Source organism: Globicephala melas, chromosome 19 (assembly GCF_963455315.2).
Source record: "Globicephala melas chromosome 19, mGloMel1.2, whole genome shotgun sequence".
NCBI classification, from domain to species: Eukaryota; Metazoa; Chordata; class Mammalia; order Artiodactyla; family Delphinidae; genus Globicephala; species Globicephala melas.
Genome location: NC_083332.1, coordinates 8,892,164 through 8,913,467, shown reverse-complemented (window position 1 = coordinate 8,913,467; position 21,304 = coordinate 8,892,164). Strand labels below are relative to the sequence as shown.

At 49.6% G+C, this 21,304-nt stretch overlaps 1 protein-coding gene across 1 annotated transcript in view; it reads right to left on the bottom strand.

The window, feature by feature from the left end:
• Positions 1-1,218: 1,218 nt before the first annotated feature.
• Positions 1,219-21,304, bottom strand: part of PRKD2 (protein kinase D2) — a 30,466-nt gene continuing 10,380 nt past the window's right edge. The window contains exons 6-18 of the mRNA XM_030873823.3: positions 19,682-19,759; positions 19,453-19,606; positions 16,750-16,867; positions 16,371-16,448; positions 14,718-14,976; positions 13,194-13,246; positions 12,976-13,048; positions 12,394-12,500; positions 11,356-11,517; positions 7,220-7,318; positions 3,400-3,667; positions 1,891-1,976; positions 1,219-1,556 (exon numbers count right to left, since the gene is read on the bottom strand). Of these exons, the coding sequence (XP_030729683.1) occupies positions 1,344-1,556; positions 1,891-1,976; positions 3,400-3,667; positions 7,220-7,318; positions 11,356-11,517; positions 12,394-12,500; positions 12,976-13,048; positions 13,194-13,246; positions 14,718-14,976; positions 16,371-16,448; positions 16,750-16,867; positions 19,453-19,606; positions 19,682-19,759 (1,748 nt within the window). The 3' untranslated portion in view covers positions 1,219-1,343. The remainder of the gene's footprint in view (positions 1,557-1,890; positions 1,977-3,399; positions 3,668-7,219; positions 7,319-11,355; positions 11,518-12,393; positions 12,501-12,975; positions 13,049-13,193; positions 13,247-14,717; positions 14,977-16,370; positions 16,449-16,749; positions 16,868-19,452; positions 19,607-19,681; positions 19,760-21,304) is intronic.

The window sequence follows — 21,304 nt, the reverse complement described above, 5'->3', positions numbered from 1 at the left end:
GAAGATCGCGCATAACGCAACTAACACCTGGTGCAGCCAAATATTTAAAAAAAAAAAAAGTCAGCTCAGAAGAGCTGCCCCCAGACCCCCAGGCTCCCTCTAGGCTGCCCCACCCTCTTGGGCTCTCCCATTCCAGCCCTCCCCACTCTGGGTCATCACTCACAGGGAACGGGTCTGTCTCCCCCACGGGATGGTGAACCCCCCTGAAGGCAGGACCTGGGCTGTCTCAGTTACCACCGTGTCCCCAGCATCATCCAGCACAGTGTGAGAAATGGAGGAACCGACGAGTGGGCACATTCAGTGTGTAGACAAGTCATCGCATCAATTTAAGAGAAAACACCAGCTGCTGTGTATCAGCTTTCTACCGTGGGCCAGACTTGTGCTAACTGCATTGTTATTAATACTTGTGATTAGTAGCAATAAGACCAAATAAAAAATTAAACCGTTAAGCCATGAGATTACTTGCTTTTCTATAAATCCTTCCCCCCTCCGATCACATTCCTTCCATCTCTCCTCCATTACTCTTCCCTCTCGTATGCTCCTCCACACTGTTCCCCTCTAGTCCTCCCTCCTGGCAGTGCTCCCTCTGTGTATATATATATATATTTTTTTTTTAAATTAATTAATTTATTTTTGCCTGCGTTGGGTCTTTGTTGCTGTGTGCGGGCTTTCTCTAGTTGCGGCGAGCCGGGACTACTCTTCGTTGAGGCACGCAGGCTTCTCATTGCTGTGGCTTCTCTTGTTGCAGATCATGGGCTCTAGGCGCGCGGGCTTCAGTAGTTGTAGCACGTGGGCTCAGTAGTTGTGGCTCGCGCGGGCTCTAGAGCGCAGGCTCAGTAGTTGTGGTGCACGGGCTTAGTTGCTCCGCAGCCTGTGGGATCTTCCCGGACCAGGGCTGGAACCCCTGACCCCTGCATTGGCAGGCGGAGTCTCAACCACTGCGCCACCAGGGAAGCCCCCTCTGTATATTTTTTACCCCAGTTAGTTCTCCTTCCAAAACTCCTCTCCCTTCAGTGCTCCTCCCCATCCCTCCTCCATCCCATCTTCTTTCCAGGTGAACTCCATCTGGGTGAACAACAAACTAATGATAGGAGAGTGCGGTGTGGCCAAAAGATCAAGGCCATTGGGCCAGGGATGAGTCCGTTTTAATTGCTGAGGAATTAGCTTTGTAAATAACCCCGGCCCCTGCCCCCAGCCCCGCCATGCCCCTCCCCCGGGGCGTGTCCAGTTTGGGCTGGAACCTGCTTCCCCTAGAACAGTTCATCGCTGGGAAGGCGTGGAGGGCCCCTCTCCGAAGACAGGAGGAGAGCATCACGAGGCAGCCAGGGCGGGAGCACGAGGCCTCAGAGGACACTGATGCGCTCGGCCAGCCCCTGCATCTCGTGGTCCCGGGGTGGGAGGCTCCCGCCGAACTCCCCGTCGGCTGGCAGCCCCGACCCGGGCAGCGGGTGCTCTGCCACGAACTGCTCCCAGCGCGCATCATCACTCTCGTGCGTTATGTACCGTTCGCCCATCTTCCCCTCCAGCTCTCGGAGGTCCAGCCACGTCTGGTACTCCTGGGCGGAGGAGAACAGGGGTTAGTTTGGGTGCTGCACCAAGGGCAGGCAATAGCGGCCAGAGCTTCGCCCCCATATGATCTGCCCTGCCAGTGAGAAGCCGGGTACGAGGGAAGGTGAAGGCACACCCTTCACAACCTGCCCAGCCAATTAGCTCCACCCCCTTCTACAGCCCAGCCAATGGGAGGCTCAGCCACGTTCCACGTCCACGAAAAATGTACCTACCTCCTTCACTACCTTAGCAGCCAGTAAGAGATATGGCTCCACCCCTTCCTCTAACCCAGCCAATGGGCCAGCCCCTCCCACTTCGCTCTCAGCCCCGCCCCTGCATCACCTGTAACCAGGGGTGGCTGAGAGACTTGTCCACGCTGTAGCGCTTGCGCATCTTCACCTGCAGTAGGTTGTTGATGAGGTCGATGGCTGCACCGGAAGGAGAGAGACGGCTCAAGCCCTGCGGGGTGTGGGGCCGTCCCTCCTCCAACAGGAATCCCAGCCTACTAGCCTGCCATCCAGGCCTTCCTTCTTCACTGGCATGAAAGCGTCACCTGCACTAATCACTCACCCACCCATTTCCTCGTTAAATTACACATTTACCCCCACCCCTCACGAGGCACACACTAGATCCTCCATCTCTTCTCCAAGTCTCTACCTCAGTTTCCCCATTCCTATATCACCTTCATAAGTTTTGTCATACACAAGTACATACAGGATCTTGGCTTGCAGGATCTCAGTTCCCCGACCAGGGATAGAGCCTGGGCCACAGCAGTGAAAGCGCGGAGTCCTAACCTCTAGGCCAGCAGGGAGCTCCCAAATGATTGTCTTAACTAACCTCCCTCCCACACTTCCTGTCCTCCTGAGCTTCTGGCTTCAGGACCTGCCCCTTGTTCTAACTTATCTAAGGCTTCTTGATGCACCCCAGTATCTTAGCCCTGCCCTTAGCTCACCCTCATACTTGGCTTTGCCCCAGAGCCACGGCCTCAGGACTTAATTTTCCCAGGCCCATCTTGAAGTCGGCAAGGCGCATCACACTACCAGGTCACAACGCCACAGCCCCTATATGCAGAGATCCCAAGATCTGCCTCCATCCTGGCCCCCAACCCCTGCCACCATATGCTTCTCTGACCTCCACCTGCTCCCAGGTTCCAGGTGTGACTTTGGTCTCAGGGCCGGTCAGTCCTTCTCCTGGACAGCTTCAGAAATCCTCCATGGCCCTGCCCCTCCTCTAGCCATGCCCCTAAACCAGCTCCCTCCATCACTGGATCCAACACCATGGCCCCAGGCCCATCTCCATCCCAGTCACAGACCCAATACCCGGCAAATTAGCCAAGCCCGTGTTTCTTAACCTTGCCCCGTGGTCCCACCGCTTCTGCAGGACTGACCCTTTTGGGGTCATAACCCCAAAGACTCCAGGCCCCAGCCAATGCCTTGGGAGGATCTGTTCCCTCTCTTGGCCACCCCAGCCCATTGGCTTTCTCAGGTCTAGTCCCTCTCCTGGTCCCACCCTAGACAAGCCAAGTCTTAGCCCCCAAGGCAGCAAGGGTCTGTCTTAGCGCTGCTAGGACACTTCCTTTCCAAATCACATGACCTAGTCTAGGCCTGAGTCTAGGGACCCTGGTTCCATACACCCTCTTGAGTCCCTAGCCCAACGTCCCAGGTCCTGGTGCCTCCCTGTTTAAAAGACGGCCCTCCCCATGCCCTTGCCCCATCACTAGGCTCCACCCTCATGACACCAGGCTGTTTTTTAGGGCCCAACCCTCCTGCGGCCCCGCCCATTCTTCCCACCATGCCCCCACCAGGGGGCCTCGGCCCTCGCCTCGGCCCAGGGGTCAGGTGAGTCCCACACCTCCCGCGGAGATGCAGCTCCAAGGGCAGGCTGGGTACATGAAGGCAGCGTTCTGAATCTGGTCTTTGATGTCCTCGTCCTCGTTGAAGGGAAACGTGCCACTGAGGCTGACGTACATGATCACGCCCACTGACCACATGTCCAGCGAGCGGTTGTAGCCCTGGTTGAGCAGCACCTCGGGCGCCAGGTAGGCCGGCGTGCCCACCACCGAGCGCCGGAACGACTTCTCGCCGATGATACGCGCGAAGCCGAAGTCACACAGCTTCACCTGCGGAGGCGAAGGGTAGAGGGTCTGAGGGTGTGTGGAGGTCGTGCTTCCCGCCCCTCCGCAAGTGTACCCCACCGCGGTATTCCAGACAAACTCGAACGCTGGTTCGAATCCAGCTTCCTCTGTTCACTAGCTGGGTGACCCTGGGCAAGTGACTTCCTCTCTCTGTGCCTCAGTTTCCTCATCTGTACGAGGAGGAGGAGGACGAGGGGGAGCGTACCAACGCCTGTATCAGATGGCGGCCGTGAGGATTCCCTGAGTTGATCCATCTAAAACTCACAGGACAATAAATGGCCGGCGTGCAGTGAGGGGTCCGTAAAGGCTCCCTGCCACTTGACCTCTGTCACATCGAGCAGGTCTCAACCTCCTCGTGCCTCTGCTTCCTCTTTTGCACAGTGGAGATGCTAACAGTTCCTACTTAAAGGGTAGGGTGTATGAACTGAAATATATGGAAGATGTTAGGAGCAGCGGCAGGCATAGAGCGAGCCTCGGTGACCTCAGCGGAGGGACCTAACTTCTCCCAGCACGGGTTTTGTCTTCTGGGTTGGGAATGTTAACAGCAGCTGCCGCTCAGGCTTCCCTGGGGATTAAATGGGACCGAACATGTAAATCGCTGACGATGGTATCCAGACGGTAACAGGTGAGAACTTACCTTGCCCTTGTTGGGGGCAGTCTAGGGTCGTGGACAGGCTTTAGAGCCAGCAATATCTGGGTTCAAGGTCCTGTCTGCTGCTTACCAGTCCATGGGCAGCTGCTACCTCTATTCACATACTGTCCCTCCCCTACACAAAACCCTTCTCTGGCTGACTATTGCCCTGAGCCTCTGTTGCCTTCAAAAACAGCCACACCCCAACCCCTGACCCAAATCTCAATGTGACAACCAAACCACCCTTTCCTAAGATCCTTTGCCCTTCTGACAGACCTTATAATCTTTTCCTTTTCTAAGATCCACGCTTTTCTACCTATCTTACAATGGAATATTATATGGCCATAAAAAGAAGTGAAGTTCTGACACATGCTACAACCTAAATGAACCCTGAAAACATTAACTAAGTGAAAGAAGCCAGTCACAAAGACCACATATTATATTATTGTATATTCCATATATTTAATTCCATTTATATGCAATGCTCAGAACAGACAAATCCATGGAAAGCAGATCGGTGGTTGTGGGTTGGGGGGACGATGGGACTGGAGGATGTTGGCTAAGAGGTATGAGGTTTCTTTTGTGGTGGTGAAAATATTCCAAAATTGATCGTGGTGATGGTTGCACAACTCTGAATACATTAAAAGCCACTGAACTGTATACTTTAAATCGGTGAATTGTATAGTATATGCATTATATCTCAATAAAGCCGTTAAAAAAACAAAAGTACAGATCTTTCCACCACAGGGCCTTTGCACAGGCTGTTCCAGCTGCCTAGAACACTTGTCCCCCCAGAAAACTACTCCTTCTTCAGATAGGTTTTCTCTGACTCTCCACTGGGCTATACAGTTACGTGAGCTCATAGAACTGTGTCACGGAACTCATCACAGATATAATTACATTTCTGGGACAAATTGATCAACATTTGCTCTTCCCTCTATGATCTTTGCTGTCCAATATGGTGGCCACTGGCCACATGTGGCTGCTGAGCACATGAATGTGGCAAGTGCAACTGAGGAACTCCTTTCTATTTCATTTTAATTAATTTATATTTAAAAAGGGATCCTAGGGACTTCCCTGGCAGTCCAGTGGTTAAGAATCCACACTTCCACTGCAGGGGGCATGGGTCTGATCCCTGGCTGGGGAACTAGGATCCCACGTGCCGTGCAGTACGGTCAAAAATAAAAAATAAAATAAAAATAAAAAGGGATTCTAGATTTTGTTATCGGAAAACTTTAAATACGCTTGGAACAACTTGGGTGTGTCAATCTACTTTCCCAACGGTTAATTTTATGAAATCTAAGTACAAAACAGAGTATTTCTGATAGAAATTTAATATCTGAATTGAGATGTGCTGTAAGTGTAAAATACACACCGGATTTGGAACATAGTATGAAAAGAAAGAATATTTCATTAGTAATGTTTATGCTGGGACTTCCCTGGTGGTCCAGTGGCTAAGACTCCATGCACCCAGTGCAGGGGGCATAGGTTCGATCCCTGGTCAGGGAACTAGATCCCACATGCTGCAGCTGAGAGTTCACATGCCGCAACTAAAGATACTGCATGTTGCAACTAAGATCCGGCGCAGCCAAACAAACCAATAAATAAATATACTTTTTTTCATTAAAAAAAACTCAATAATGTTTATGCTGATTGCATGTTGAAATTGTCATATTTAGATATACTAAATAATTATTAAAGTTAATTTCACCAGTTTCTTTTCACTGTTTAAAATGTGCCTACTAGAAAATGTAAAATTACACATATGGTTCACATTATATTTCTAGTAGATATTACTGCTCGAAGTTAGAGTTTCTCATTCACTGCACTATTGACATTAGGGAAAGATAATCCTTTGTTATGGGGCTGTCCTGTGCACTGTAGGGTGTTTAGATGCCCGTAGCAACTGCCCCCCCCCAAACAGTTGTGACAACCAAAAATGTCTCCAACATTGTCAAATGTCCCCCGGGGGGCAAAATCACCCCCCCACCCCCGCTGTAAACCAGTGGGCATAGAGATGGGGATGTCTCTACTTACCACAGTTCCTAATGCCCCAGCATGGAGCCTGGCACAAAGCAGGCACACAGTAATTTTTAGTTGGTGACCAAAATGAACTTTTAAAATGAAACGAAATAATCACAAAACATAGATAATAAAGCAAAAACTTCACAGGGATGTGGAAGGGCTAAATGAGAACCTGTAACTAAAGGCCCGTGAACACAGTAGGCACACAATCAACTGTAGCTGTTATAATCGTCACTCTTGCTTAATCTGGTTCTGCCCCAAGGGGGTTCTCATCGACTAGTCAGAGGCTCATCAAAACTGTTTTCCTAAGAGACCCACAGAAGAAATTACCAGTGGCCCCCCTCTGATATCTGTTCTCTGCTTCTCCCCTTCCTAAAAATCCTGAATTTTTAATGAGCCACATGGTCACCCAGAATGAAAACTACATTTCCCAGTTCCCTTTGCAGCCAGCCATGACCACGTGATAAAGTTCCAGTCAATGGGATGTGAGAAGTGCCCCATGCAACTTCAAAGTATTGCCTTAGGGAAGGTAAGGGGTGTATCCATTTCTTCTACCCCGTTTCTTTCCTCTCTTCCTCCCACCCCCATTATCTTTTCACAATTGGGGGCGCGGCAGCAGCACATCATGGACCATGAAGACCAGGCAACACCATAGAGAGGCCAGCACACGACAGCAGGAGCTGTGGTCCCAACACCATGGAGCTGCTTTTTCACCCTCAAAATGCTTATGCTGGACCCTACACGAGTGAGAGACAAGCCTCTGTCTCATTTAGGCCATTATCTTGGGTCTCTGTGTCTGATTAATTATCTTGATTAATACAATCCCCACCCACCACCAGTACTGGAAGGACTTCCCCAAATCAGGAGGAGACATGTCTGACCTGAGGAAATGGGTCGGCTGACGCCAGCAACACATTTTCCGGTTTCAAGTCACAGTGGACGATATTCTTGAAGTGAAGGTGTCTCAAAGCCACCAGGATCTGAGGGGAGGCAATGGAGCCAGTAAGAAAGTTAGAAAGGTCCCTGCCCCAAGATTCTGCCCTCAGCAGCCAGCCCTCCACACCCCATCCATGCCCCACTCTGTACCCCTAAAGATGCCCCCCAGCACTAGGGGAGGCACTGGAGCACCAACGAAGAATTTCAAAACCCCAGAACCATTTCCATCAGAGATAGGAGTTGGACATACAATTCTAGGAAGGCTGAACTGGAGCAGAGATTTGGGAAGCTCCTGAGACACCTTGGCATGTGGATCATGATGAAAAAGTGCTATGAATAAAGCAGTGGCTTTCAAGGAGGTACTATTGTGTGATTCCATTTTTTAAAAAATATTTTTCAGCCATTAAAAAAATGGAAACAATACAAACAATACCAACATGACATGTCATAAATTAAACGTAACACCTTTAAGAGGTGGGGGGATTGTAGAGCCAGCCTACTAAGGTAGCAAACCTGGCTCCACACTTACTAGCCTGTTGCCTAGGGCAAGTCTCTTAACCTCTCCGGGTCTCAGTTTTCTCACCTGTAAAATGGGGGTAATAGCAGTACCCATCCTCATGGGTTGCTGTGAGCTTTAAGTGAGTTGACGCATATAGAGTGCTTAGGGCAGTGTCTGGCACAGAGCAAGCACTCCACGTGAGCTATTATTATTGTTGCTGTTTTTAGTTATTATTCTTGTGGTGGTCTGTTAGCAGACATATTCTTGTGAGTGTTTCAAATAAAACTTTTCCTGCTGTATCTATTAATTTAAGAGTATTCTATGATGGCAAGGTGAGCTGACTTAAAAAAAAACAAAAACAAAAAACTGTTACCATCTGTTACCACTAATCTACGGGAGCCATGATTTTCCTTGATTCTAGGTAACCCAAACAAAATACACAGGAAGTACAGAGTGATATAAGCATGAAGTTGTAATCTATATCTTAGAACTGAAGTATTTGTACTTTCTCATTGTTTTTGCTGGATGATTTTCGAGTACGGAAATGCTATTTGAAAGCTACTGCTGAGGTCCAAGCTCCTCATTCTACAGACAGGGAGACTGAGATCCAAAGACGTATATGGACATCCTCTTCTACAGATCTTCAGTTTTTTTATTTTTCCAACCCCTAGTAAATGTGGTGAACAGAAAGGGCAGATTGGAAGCTAGACAGACCCAGGTTCAAACCTTGGCCAGACAGCTACCTAGCGATGTGACCTTGTAGCTGTGTGACCCTGGGCAAGACCTAGGAACCTCCCTCCACCTCAGTTTCCTCATCTGTAAGATGTGGATTATAGTAATACCTACCTCAAAGGTGGTTGTGAAGCCTATAAGTTCATGAGGTATAGGGCTTAGCACAGGACTTGGGGTGGGGCAGGCAAGAGGCAAAAAGCAGAAATCTGCAAAGGGAAAGAGAAAGAGAGAGAAGAGCACAGGCAAAAAGAGAGGAAGAGATGAAAGACCAGAAAGAGAAACTGCCTCAGTTGCTGAAGGCAGGCAGTTTCCTCTCCCCACCTGAAGTCTGGATGAGCCTGCCTCAGTGGGTTTCTAACCCCACTCTGCAAGTCAGCCTGACAAAGGCACACAGCTTGGGAGAGCAAGGGTGCTGGGCCTGGAGAAAGGAAGCCAGCACAGGGGACTTTGCAACCAACAGAGAACATGTCCCAGAATCAGGTGTGGAACCAGCCAGGTGGGAAGATCTTTCTAGGAAGGCTGTGAAACCCAGAAAATGAAAGTAAACCATGAACAAAATAAAGAGGAAAAGAAATACTGGGATTAGAGATGGGTACAACACAAGCAGCAAAGATCCAGGGTCCTTCATATACAAAGAGCTCTTACAATTCAATAAGAATAATCCAATTGAAAAATGGGCAAAGAATGCATAAAGCACAGGCCAATAAACATGTGAAAATATGCTCAACTTCACCCATAATTTTTAAACCAGCAAATGAAGCCACATGTAGTATTATTTTTCCACCTTTAAAACTGGTGATTGGGCTTCCCTGGTGGCACAGTGGTTATGAGTCTGCCTGCCAATGCAGGGGACATGGGTTCGAGCCCTGATCCAGGAAGATCCCACATGCCGCAGAGCAACTAAGCCAGTGCACCACAACTACTGGGCCTGCACTCTAGAGCCCACGAGCCACAACTACTGAGCTCACGTGCCACAACAACTGACGCCTGCATACCTAGAGCCCGTGCTCAGCAACAAGAGAAGCTACTGCAATGATAAGCCCACGTACCACCAGGAAGAGTAGCCCCCACTCGCCACAACTAGAGAAAGCCCACCCGCGGCAATGAAGACCCAATGCAGCCAAAAATAAATAAATAACATTAAAAAAAAAAAAAGACTGGTGATTATATTGGGAATTCCCTGGCTGTCCAGTGGTTAGGACTAGGTGTTTTTACTGCTGTGGCCTGGGTTCAATTCCTGGTTGGGGAACTAAGATCGTGCAAGCCATGCAGCATGGCAAACAAACAAACAAAAAGCCTGGTGATTATATTATCCAGAGTTAGTCAGGAGTGAGAAAATAGACATCCTCAAACTTTGTTGGTGAGAACAAAGATTGAAGGAGGTTTTAGAGGACTTCCCTGGTGGCATAGTTGTTAAGAATCTGCCTGCCAATGCCGGGGACGTGGGTTCGATCCCTGGTGCAGGAAGATCCTACATGCCACGGTGCAACTAAGCCCATTCGCCACAACTACTGAAGCCCGTGCGCCTAGAGCCAGAGCTCCGCAGCAAGAGAAGCCACCGCAATGAGAAGCCTGCGGGCAGCAATGAAGACCCAACGCAGCCAAAAATAAATAAATTTATTAAAAAAAAAAAAGAAAGAGGTTTTAGAGAATAACCGGGCAACATCTTTTTTAAAAATTTAAAGCACATTTCCCTGGGTTCAGGAGTCTACTCTTCGAAATGTATTCTATTGAAATTCTGCCACCAGAACCTGTCGACGTTTGTAGACAAATGTTCACAGGATGTTGTTTGCAGTAGAGGAATAGTGAAACCAACTACATGCTCAGCAACTGGGGAATTTGGTGATACCCGTCATGGGGCGCAATTAAGAAAAAGAGACAGTCCTGCTAACTACACACTGAACTAGAACAGTCTTCCAGAAGCACTGTTAAAGTGGAAGTAAGAAGCAGAACAACGTAGCGTTATATACGTGAAATCAATTAAAATGCATGCACTTGTGCACGTGCACACACACACAAATAGCACAAATTAGTTTGACTTTACTCAGTAAAAGCACAGCTCCCAGGTTTAAATCCCACCAGCTGTGTGACCCTGGGCAAGTTACTTATAAGGTCCCTGAGCCTCAGTAAAATGGGAGTAATAATAACCACTACCACATAGGTTGCTATGAAGATTAAATGAACTAAAACAGTGCCTGGCATAGAGTAAGTGCTCAATAAAGTTTAGTGACCACATTATTTATCATCCTCATTATCAGCATCCCCCGTCCCAGCCCCGCCCACTCTGGGGGATCACTGTCCAGGGCTGGGGCTATTTTGGTCACCGCTGTGTCCTCACCCTGCCCAGTATGGCCAGGCACAGTGGTTCAGGCAGTGTTTGTTGAACCATTTAATAAATGAATGAATGAATGATCTCCTCAGAGAAAGGCCTCTCTCCCCTTCCTTGTTTCTTCATGAATAAAGTCAGGCCCAGTGAACCTGACTCCTTATATAAAGTAATAAAAAATATAAAATGATAATCATTTATTATTTTTCTATAATAAGTTATTATTACTACTCTATTATTTTCTACTTATTATCCTATTATGTTTCTATTGTTATTACTCTATTATTATTCTATTAACTGTTCTATTATAATCTATTATAATTTAAAAAGTATCACTCTATTACTTTTTCTATGATTGTTATTATTACTCTATTATTACGTTTTCTATTACTCGCTATTATGACTCCCACCCAAGGTCTGCCTGCCCTTCGGGGGCACACGGCACATGCGCGTCTTGCAGGGCAGGTGGGGAGCCTGGGCGGGGAGGCTGGCGTTGGGCGGGGCAGTGGGCGGGGCAGGCGTACCTGGGTGATGAGGAACTTGGTGAGGCGCTCAGGCAGCCGGCCCTTCTCGCTGGAGAGGATCATCTCCAGCATGTCCCCGTGCAGCTTCTCCATCACCACAAATACCTTCTCCGGGGTCTCGAACATACACTCCAGGTTGACAATCCCCGGGTGCCGCAGACTCTGGGGTGGGTGGGGTGGGAGGGGGGGCGGGGGTCAGAACCCAGGTCACCCGCAAACTTGAGACCCTAGAGGGCAAGCCATAGGAGCAGGCAGACGACAAACAAGACAGATATCCCCGGAGGGTCGGCTGTTCCTTCCCTGGGGGTGCCATTGGGGGAGGGGAAAGGGCTTCCACAGCCCCAGACAGAACCACCCCTCCAGCGCCACCAAGTGTTCGGAAGGATCTTTACATCATGAAATTCTGGTGAAGGTCCAGGGTTGTGGGAACAAGAGAAGGGGAGCGTGGAGAAATGGGAAGGAGCTTTGTACATCTGTATCTTTTAAATCCCTGCCCTCCTTCCCTTCCCCAGCCCTTGCCTAGCTGAACCCCATCTCTCCCACCCAGGTCCCCACCCAGCCTCCTCCCTGGGGTACAGGTTCCAGCCCCACACCTTTTCCCCCTACCCTCCAATAGCAGCCTGAGGGATCTTTCGAAAGTTCACATCTGACCCTGTCCCTTCCTTGCTCAAAATCCTTCCATGGCTCCCCAGCACCCTCAGGAGAAAGCCCATAGGGTGTGACCCCCAGCCTCCCCCCTAGCCTCACCACCCACCACCTTTCTTCACATAAGCCATCTAGTAACCTTGAACTCCTTCTAGTTCCTAGAAGACTTCGTGTTCCCTCTCACCTCTGGACCTTTGCACGGGTTGGTCCCTCTGCTCAGAATACCTTCTCTACCCCTTCAGTCTCAACATGCATGGTGCCTCCGCTAGGAAGCCTTCCCTGACTATCCCCAGACTGGAGGAAGTGGCAAGGGGGCAAAGGAGGAAGTGGGAAGGGAAGGCCCTTCCTGGGTGGGGAGGGGGGCAGAGTTGGACCACAGATCTCAGGGGTCACCTGCAGAATGGCTACTTCGTTCCGGAGTTGGCTCTCCTGCTTGGTGGGGAAACGCAGTTTGTCGATGACCTTTACTGCCACGTCCCGGCCTGTCTTCCGGTGCTTTCCTGGGCAGGGGGTAGGGGAGATGGGGGATGAGGGGAGCAGGACCTTCCAGTCCTGGCAAGAGGAAGGCCCCACCAGAGGGACACAGCCGGAATTGGGCAGAGGTGGATGAAAGGCCATCATGGGGGCTCTGAGGGGTCCCCAGGAAAGATGCGAGGGGTGGGGGGCCCTGGGAATAAAGGTGGAAAGTAAAGACAGAGCTCCGAGGAGGGGAATCTATAACATGGGAAACTAGATATATAACCAATCAGAATCTAGCATCTAGCTCTGTGGCCAATCAGCATAGAATTTACCTTCCCTATTAATAACGGGAGAAAAGTCATTGGCCTTTCCCAGTGAGAAAAGGCGAGCCTGCAACCATCTGCCCCCAGGATCTAGCTTTCTAATCAGCTAGAAAAAGTGGTGAGCATGCAGGCAATCACAGGGAAGGTCTGGGCTCAAGACCCCTTTCTGGGTCAGCTCTTGAAGCATCCTTACCGCCATAGACCACTCCAAACTGGCCCGAGCCCAGCACCTCATCCGGGAAGATCTGGTAGACAGTGGCAATGTCCTGCAGGGTGGGGACAGGGAGGGTCAGGGGTGCAAATGGAGATGGGGAGGTCAAGGAGACTAGGAGGGTGGGAGAGCTTGGAGGCTGTTTGGGAGCGGGAGGGGGAACACATCCTCGGGGCTGTGGGATGCGGGCAGGGTCTCACCACATTCTCTTGGATCTGGCTGTTAGACACAGAGATGCTCAGAGAAGCTTGTCCTGGGGAGAGGGGGAGGCGGAGGTGAGGGGACTCCAGGCTCAGGGTCACGTTCACCCATAACTCCACCCTCTGGAGCCAGTAGTCAGGCTACTGACTGACTTGTCCACTAAGAACCTCAGTTTCCTCCTCTGGAAGAATGGAAACCATAAAAAGACCTCTCTCCTAGGGCCAGTGAGAGGAGGAAATGAGACAGGAGCTCAAAAAGTGAGGCCATGAATGAGTTCACAGAGCATTTCACTCTGTGATCTCAGCACCAAGTGATGATCCCATTTTACAGAGGAGGAAACTGAGGCTCAGCGGGAAACTCCAAACTGACTCCAGCCTCTTCCCCTGCATTTGCCCCACTACTAATCCAACCAAGCTCAGACATTTCCAAAGTCTTGATCCTTCTGCCATTTGAACATCTGTCCCCTCCCTGAGGAACATCCGGCCCTCGCCCCTCAGCCTCCTCCCTGGTCTCCCTGCTCCGTTCCGCCCTCTCCTATTTGCCCTCCATAAGGAAGCCAGAGGGATCTTGCTGAAGCACAAACCTGACTCCATCCTTCCCCTGCTCAAAACCGTGCCATGGCCGCCCAGTGCCCTGAGGAGGAAGGCCGAGGCCCTTAAACAAGCAGAGTTTGTGTGTATTCCCAACATGCTGGCCTCCTTGCTGGGCCTCCGATACAGCAAGTTCTCTCCTACCTCTGGGCCTTTGCATTTGCAGTTTCCTCTGCCAGGAATGCTCTTTCCCTCATTGTGGACTTAGTTAAATCCTCCTCATCTCTCAGTCTCAGCTCAAATGTTACTCCTGGGGCCATGTCAGATTCCTTTAGCACATGTTCTACGTCCCACTTGTCTTTCATCCAGGATGACCTGATGAATGTCTGTTACTCACCCTCGACTATGAGCTCCATAAGGCGGGAACCTGGGACTCCCTGATCATCCTTTGCCTCTGCGTGAAAGGATTTCCCACTTCCTTTCCCTTCATTTCACCCCTCTTCAATTTCCAGGTCTTAGCTCAGATGTTGCCTCCTTCAGGAAGCCCTCCGGGACACCCAGGCTGGGTTAGTCACCCCCTCTGAGCTCCCACAGCCCTTTGGCTCCCCTATCCCAGCCCTGCCCACTCTGAGTCATCACTGTCTGGGAACAGGTCTGTCTTCCCTACTGGACCAGGAAGGCAGGTCCTGAGCTGTCTTGGTCATAGCGGTGGCCCCAGCATTACCCGGCACAGGTCAGGCACAAAGGAGCACGAATCAAAAAGTCTGAACTCACAGTTTGGCGGAGTTGGCACCCCTGGGAAAAGACTCAGAAAGGGAAAGTAACATGCCCAAGACTGTACGTTAGGTCTAGGGCTTAATGATTTAGACCCAGGCCTGCTGAGTCCAGAAGCCACATTCTCCACTCTGACATTCCCTGGCTCTTCCCTTCTCCAGGATCCCACCCAAGCCCTCCAAGACCCATCCTCCCAGGGACCCAGGGTGGGGGACTTACTGTGGGGCGCATGGCCTGGGGCACTGGGTGCATCCTGGAGGATGACAGGCATCAGGGCCTGGCGGATGGCTGTTTCCCAGCCCCGGGCAGTCTCGGCCCCCTGCCCGCTGGGCCCCCCTGGGGCCCCGCCAGGGGTTTCGCCCACAAAGTAGGTGGTGTTGGCAGTGACAATCTCGAAGCAGTGTGGGTTGGTGCCTGGTGGCACAAGGCTGAAGTTCTGGGCAGGCTCCACAGCGAGGATTTCAGACAGTGGAATTTCCTGGCAGAACACAGAGCCAGCACCCGTGAGGGCTCCAGGCTGACCCTGGGGCTCTCCACTTACTCAGATGAGGACACAGAACCCAGTGTCATTGCAGAAGGGGCTGGTTTGCATGGAGGGGTCAGGAAAGGCCTCCTGGTGGAAGTTACATTGAAGCAGAGATCGGAAAGGTAAGAAGAGGCCAGCTGGTGGAGGAGTGGGTGGAGCATGTGCAAAGGCCCTGAGGTAGAAAAGGCTTGTGTTCAAGGAACATGTCGTATCCCCATTACATGGATAGTGCCTGGCACACAGTAGGCATGCCATGTTTGATGAACTAATAAAGGATAAAAATAAAATAAATTAATTAATGAAATCAGGCTAGGCCCAGGCCTCATGGGCCACAGGGAGGAGCCTGAGCTTTGTCTCCAGGGCCTTGGGGAGCCACAGAAGGGTTTAGTGCAAGGTGGGGAGTAGTTCTCTCTGGCTGTGTGTGGAGGGTGGATGGGAGAGGATGGGACTGACATAGGAGACCAGGAAGGAGGCAGAGGGGACCCTGGGAGGAGAGAGGGTGCGGTGTCTATGGGGAGGAAAAAGAGTGTGCTTTGAAAAGTGTTGAAAGACAAAGGAAGGGAGGAAGAAAAGAAGGAAAGAGTGAGAAAGAGAGACAGACTTATGTAGCCAGTAAAACCAGGAGACAGAGACGTTGTGGTGGGGATGGTATTTTAGATAAAGTGGCTTGAGGAAGACGGGAAGGATAAGAAGGAAGCAGCCATGGGAAGGGTAAGGAAGATGCTCCAGGGCAGGTAAACAGCGAGGTGTCTGAGTTTTATTCCAAGGGCAGTGGGAGCCATTGGAAGCTTGTGATGGTTTTAATGGACTCCTCTGGCTGCTGCGTGGGAAACGACTGAGGACAAGGGCAGAAGAAGGACCGTGGAGGAGACTGGCGGGAATGCAGCGCTGGCATGGGAGGCGGTGATGAATGAATACAAAGAAAGAATTCAAAAAATTAATTATAAGGTTATAATGATAACACACTTATAGTTACTGGGAGTTTAACGGAGCTTAACATACGCCTGGCCCTAAACTAATTGCTCCACGTAGATTATCTCTTTGAATTCTGGCATTAGCCCTGAGGCGAGGACTATTCTTTGAGGCCTTTTACAGGTGAGACACGTGGGGTGCAGAGAGGTGAGGTAACTTGCTTGGATCCCCCAGCTGGAAAGTGATGGAGCTGAGATCAAACACGGGGAAGGGCATCCAGGTGGGCGACACTTGCTGATGGGATGGAAGCGGGCAAGCAGGGGTGGGCAGAGAGTGTGATTCGCAGGTGTTTGCCTGAAGCAACTGGGAGAGGAGGGGAGAAGATAGTGGACAAAGAGGAGAGGTCTGGGGGATCTGGGAGCCAGAAGGCCCACCTTGTAGTATCTGTTGGTTGTGTTGTTCTGGAAGAGCGTGATGCACTTGCAATCCAGGCGCCAATAGTGCCGCTTCCTCTGTTGGGAGAGGTGCTTGAGAGACTGAGGTTGTCTGCCCCACATGCTGCTAGGGCTCTGACTCTAATCCCAGCCAACCCCCGCCCCTAATTCTAGCCCCGCCCCGCCCCTGACCTTGCCTTAGTCCCGCCCCTCCCCTAAATCCTGTCCCTCCCCCTTCATCCCTATAGCCACCCCTCTAATTCTACCTCAGCCTTCAGCATGACCCCGCCCACTCCATACCCCAACCGGCTCCGCCCCCTCAAACCCCCGCTCTCCCCAACTCTAGCCCCACCCACCTGACCGCGCCCCACCCACTCACCAGCGTGTCCTTGTTGCTGTAATGAACCACCCAACCCTCACGTAGCGTCGTGCTGGATTTCCGTGTTGTGTGTCGCACTGACTGCACCACCCTCATTAGGGGGATGTACCCCAGGGAGCTGAGGGTTGGGGAGAGGAAGGGGTGAGAGGTTACAAGCAGAAAATAGCAGTAGTGCCTGGGGCCGCGGCGGGTGGTGGTAGAGGCCTGTTCGGGGCCGGGGGTGGGGGGGTGGGGGGGTGCATCTCTGGGCAGCCAGGGGTTTTTTTGGCCACACTTTTTTCCTTTGTGGTTTCCAGATTTCCCATAATGAGGAAGGGGACTCTTGAGAGGCCCACATTAAGAGGCTGCGTTCCAAAGCCAGGCTGCCTGGCAAATTACCTAACCACTTCGTGCCTCAGTTTCTCCACCCAAAGGGGTTGCTGTGAGAAGTGAAGCCTTTCTTAGGAGTTTAGCATAGTACTTGGCACACAGTGGGCCTCCAATAAGTGCTAATTAGTACTGAGCCCATTGATTGTGGAGCCAGCTGTGTGACACTGGGCAAGGGACTCAACCCCTCTGTGCCTCATTTCTCTCATCTGTGCACGTGCTATTATGACAGTGAGGAAATGAAGGCTGAGAGAAATTAAGTGACTTGCCCAACTTCAGAACCAACATCCTCTTGATCCCTGCGCTAGACCTGGACTTGAGAGGCCTTGGCCACTTCTCTTTGCCTCTCTGAGACTCGGTTTCCTCATCTGTGAAACAGGCTGCCTCTCCCAACAGCCCTCCCCTCCCAAGTCCTTCAAGGTCCAACTCTGATAGCCTATGATTCTGTTACTAAACACTCCCAGGAAAGACCTGGGAGAAAGGGATTCTGAGGTTCCAGGTGGCTAGGGCCGGGTGGCACGAGTAAGAAACTCTCAGTGATCACTGTGACCTGAATACCCGTCCCCCCTCTGGCCTCACTTCCCCTCCTCTTCCCATCACTCTCCCTGCTTCTGCCATCCCAGGTTCCTTGATACTCCTGCAACATTGTTGATTCTACCTCAGGGCCTTTGCACTTGCTATTCCCTCTGCTTGGTAGCCTCTTCCCCCAGATATCTTCCACACCACTCCTTCCCTCCTCTCCCTCAGATCTCTTTAAAGCTACAACATTTCCTCACAGAGGGCTCCTTTAACGACCCTAAGCAAGATAGCATGTCCCCATTTTCTATCCCCTCTCATTTCCTTTTTAATTTTATTTTTGATAGCAGTTACCAGTATCTTATAATAACCTATAACGGAAAAGAATCTGAAAAAGAATACATATATTATTCTCTCTCTCTCTCTCTCTCTCTCTCTATATATATATATATATACTGAATCACTTTGCTGTACACTTGAAACTAACACAACACTGTAAATCAACCATACTTCAATTAAAAATTTTTTTTTCTAAAACATATGAAAAAAAGTGAAAAGGTTCAAAGGATGAGATTAAAAATAGAGAAATGGAAATGCAAATATTTTCTTCTCATACCTCCAAATGGATCATCTCTCACCCTTCCCACTTTAGAGATTCAAGATTCAAATACTAGGGAGAACTCCTTTTCCATTTTCTGAGCACTTATAACCTGGCAAGCACTTTCCCTGCATGATCAAATAGAATTTGCACAATCTGTAAGGCACGTCCCCAGTCCCCAGGAGGAAACTGAGGCAGGCAGAGAAAGGACCAGCAGTTTAAGTGATGGAGCTGGGATCCATCTCTCAGCCTCCAGTGCCCTGTGCTTTTAGCCCTGCTGCTTTCCTGCCACCTCGATAAACAGTCATCCATGGAGGAAGCCAGGCCTTGTCCTAGGCACTTGGGAGGCGGATAAATATCCTTGCCCTCGAGCACTTGAACTCACATTCTAGTGAAGCTGAAGATTAATTCCATTTCTAATTTAAAATGTGTAATTAAGTAAAAGTTATTATTTTTCAGAGCTTCCATGCCAGAAGAAAGCCACTGCCTGTCAGTTCGTTGGGGATATTTTCCTTTCCCCATTTTACAGATGGGAAGACTGAGGCACCAAAAGGAGAAGGGACTTGTTTAAGGCCATACAAATCAATCCAAGGCCAAAATGGTTGAAAGAAAATGGATATTTTCCCTTCCTTTTTAAGATTTAGGGCTCTGGGATAAGAGTTAAACTAACACTTACTGTATACCAGGTACTGTTTTACATACTTGATTCACATTAATTCATTTCATTCTCGCAACAACCCTATACGGTAGGTACTACTTTATCCCCATTTTACTGATGAGAAAACTGAGGCCCAGAGAGGTTAATCTCTTGCCTAAGGCCATACAGCAGTCTGGTTCCAGAGTCCATATTCTCACTCACTCTTTGTACTGTCACTTTGCCATATGGACTGTTTCTAGAAGGACCCACCAGAACCTAATCCCAGTGGCATCCTCTGGGCAGAGGGGCTGGGCAGCTGCGAGGCAGGGAAGTGGGAGGGGTTGGCTATATATGTTTTGAGTGACTGTATTACCAGTTCCAATAAAAGAAAAACAATTTAAGTTAAAATAGGCTTCCATTAAAACTTGTTAAAAATGTAAAGCAGGAAAAAAGGTTAGGTTAAAAAAATAAAGTTCGGATGCTTGAAAAAGTTCGCCTCAGGAACCTGAGAAATTTGTAAGAATGGGGTGATGTCAACCCATTGTAGGGACGGAGAACGGCCTTTGCTGGAGAGGGCCCTGGGTACCTCTGGGCCTTGCCTCCCTCGCCTTCCTCCTCCTCGCTGGCATGGAGAGCATTTTCTGAGTGGGAGCCCGGGACGAAACCCGAGTCATCTGACTCATCCATGAGGGAGCTCTTGTCAGCCTCGCTGAAATCAGTGGCCTCCTCCATCGGCACATCTGGGAGGACAGGGGCATCAGAGGGGCCTCCACACAGTCCTGCTGCCCTTTCCCACTCAGCCCCCAGCCTCTTACCTCCGTTGATGAGTGCCTCCCCCAAACAGTCATTAGGGACTCGGGTGGCGCAGCGTTTGTGACAGTTGAACTTGCAATCTGGTAGGAGGACAGGGAACATGGAGTGGGGTGGGAGGGGGAAGAGAGGTCACTTCTAAGGGTTGACCCTTGACCCCTAGCCCCCAGTCTCAAAAGAGTTCGCTATTGCTTTTTGGGGCAGGAAAGCTAAATGACCCTTCCCTGGTCATCCCTCCTTTAAGCCACAGTCCCCAGTTATAGAGAGGCTTGATTAAATAGAGGAGGGCCAGATGAAGTGTCCGTGGCTTGACAGCCCTAGCACTCTAAGGGTCTAAAGTTCTAACAGTGTAGCTATCCGTCACCCTAGATTTCTACAATTATAGAGTGTAATCGCATGTAACATTCTATGATTCTAGACTTCAGGCTTTTGAGGGCGGGGTTTCTCAACCTTTGGCACTATGAACATTTTGGGCTGGAAAATTCCTTGTTGTGGCGGGTTGTTCTGAACATCATAGGATTTTTAGCAGCATCCCCGATCTCTACCCATCTGATGCCACTAGCACCAGCCCCATGTGACAAACAAAAATGTTTCCAGACATTGCCAAACATCCCCCCTTGGGCAAAACTGTCCTTGGTTGAGAACCATTGTTTGGTTGAGAAGTTTGAAGACTCCGAGGTTCTGGGCTGCTATACATCAAAGATCCTGGAATTCTATGAAAACTTATTTTGCTAAGGTCCTTATGATTCTAGATTTCTAAGACTGCAGAGTCTGATGTCCAAGTTTCTAGAACTCTACACATCTATGCTTCTACAGTTCTACAGTTCTAGACTGCTAAGATTCTTTGATGTCTGAGGTTTTAAGGTTTTATGTGTCTAAACTCTAGAATTCGGTGACCCTACAGTTCTATGATTCTAGACTTCTAAGCCTGTAGAATCTGAGAGTTCCAAAGTTCTTGGGTTCTGTACACCCAGGAATCTAGAACTTAATGTTTCTATGGTTCTTCAGCTGTAGACATCTAAGATGCTAGAATTTGACTGTTCTGATGAATTCTAGAATTGGATGGCTCTAACCTTTTTATGGATCTAGACTTCTGGTATTTCCGAATTTGATCGTTCAAAGTTCTGGGATCTTAGATTTCTAGGACTCCAGAATTTGATGGTTTCAAGGCTATATGATTCTAGACTTCTAAGACTCAAATGTTTTGCTTCTAGGTTTCTATTCTTCTCAATTCCTATGGTTTTAAAGTTCTAACATTCTGAGAATCTATAATTTGATGGTTCTAATATTTATGAGTCTAAAGTTCTATGATTCTTTTTGCTGAATCCTATGATCTAGAATTCTTGGAACTTATGTTTCTAAGGTTCTCTGATTCAAGAATTCTCAAGTTCTAAGGTTTTAGAATTCCATGCTAAGTATCATATGCATCTAGATTTCTTAGGTGCTAGGATTCCAAGTTTCTAATGACTGAGGTTCTAGGATTCCAGAATTCCAAAGATTCTAGAACTTCAGGATTCAGGGCACTCCCTTTCCAAGGCCCTGTGCTTCTAAGGATCAGAACAGAGATTTTTGTTTCCTGCCACAAGCCCAGCTGAGATCCTAAGCCTCAGTGTGTCTGTGTGATGGGG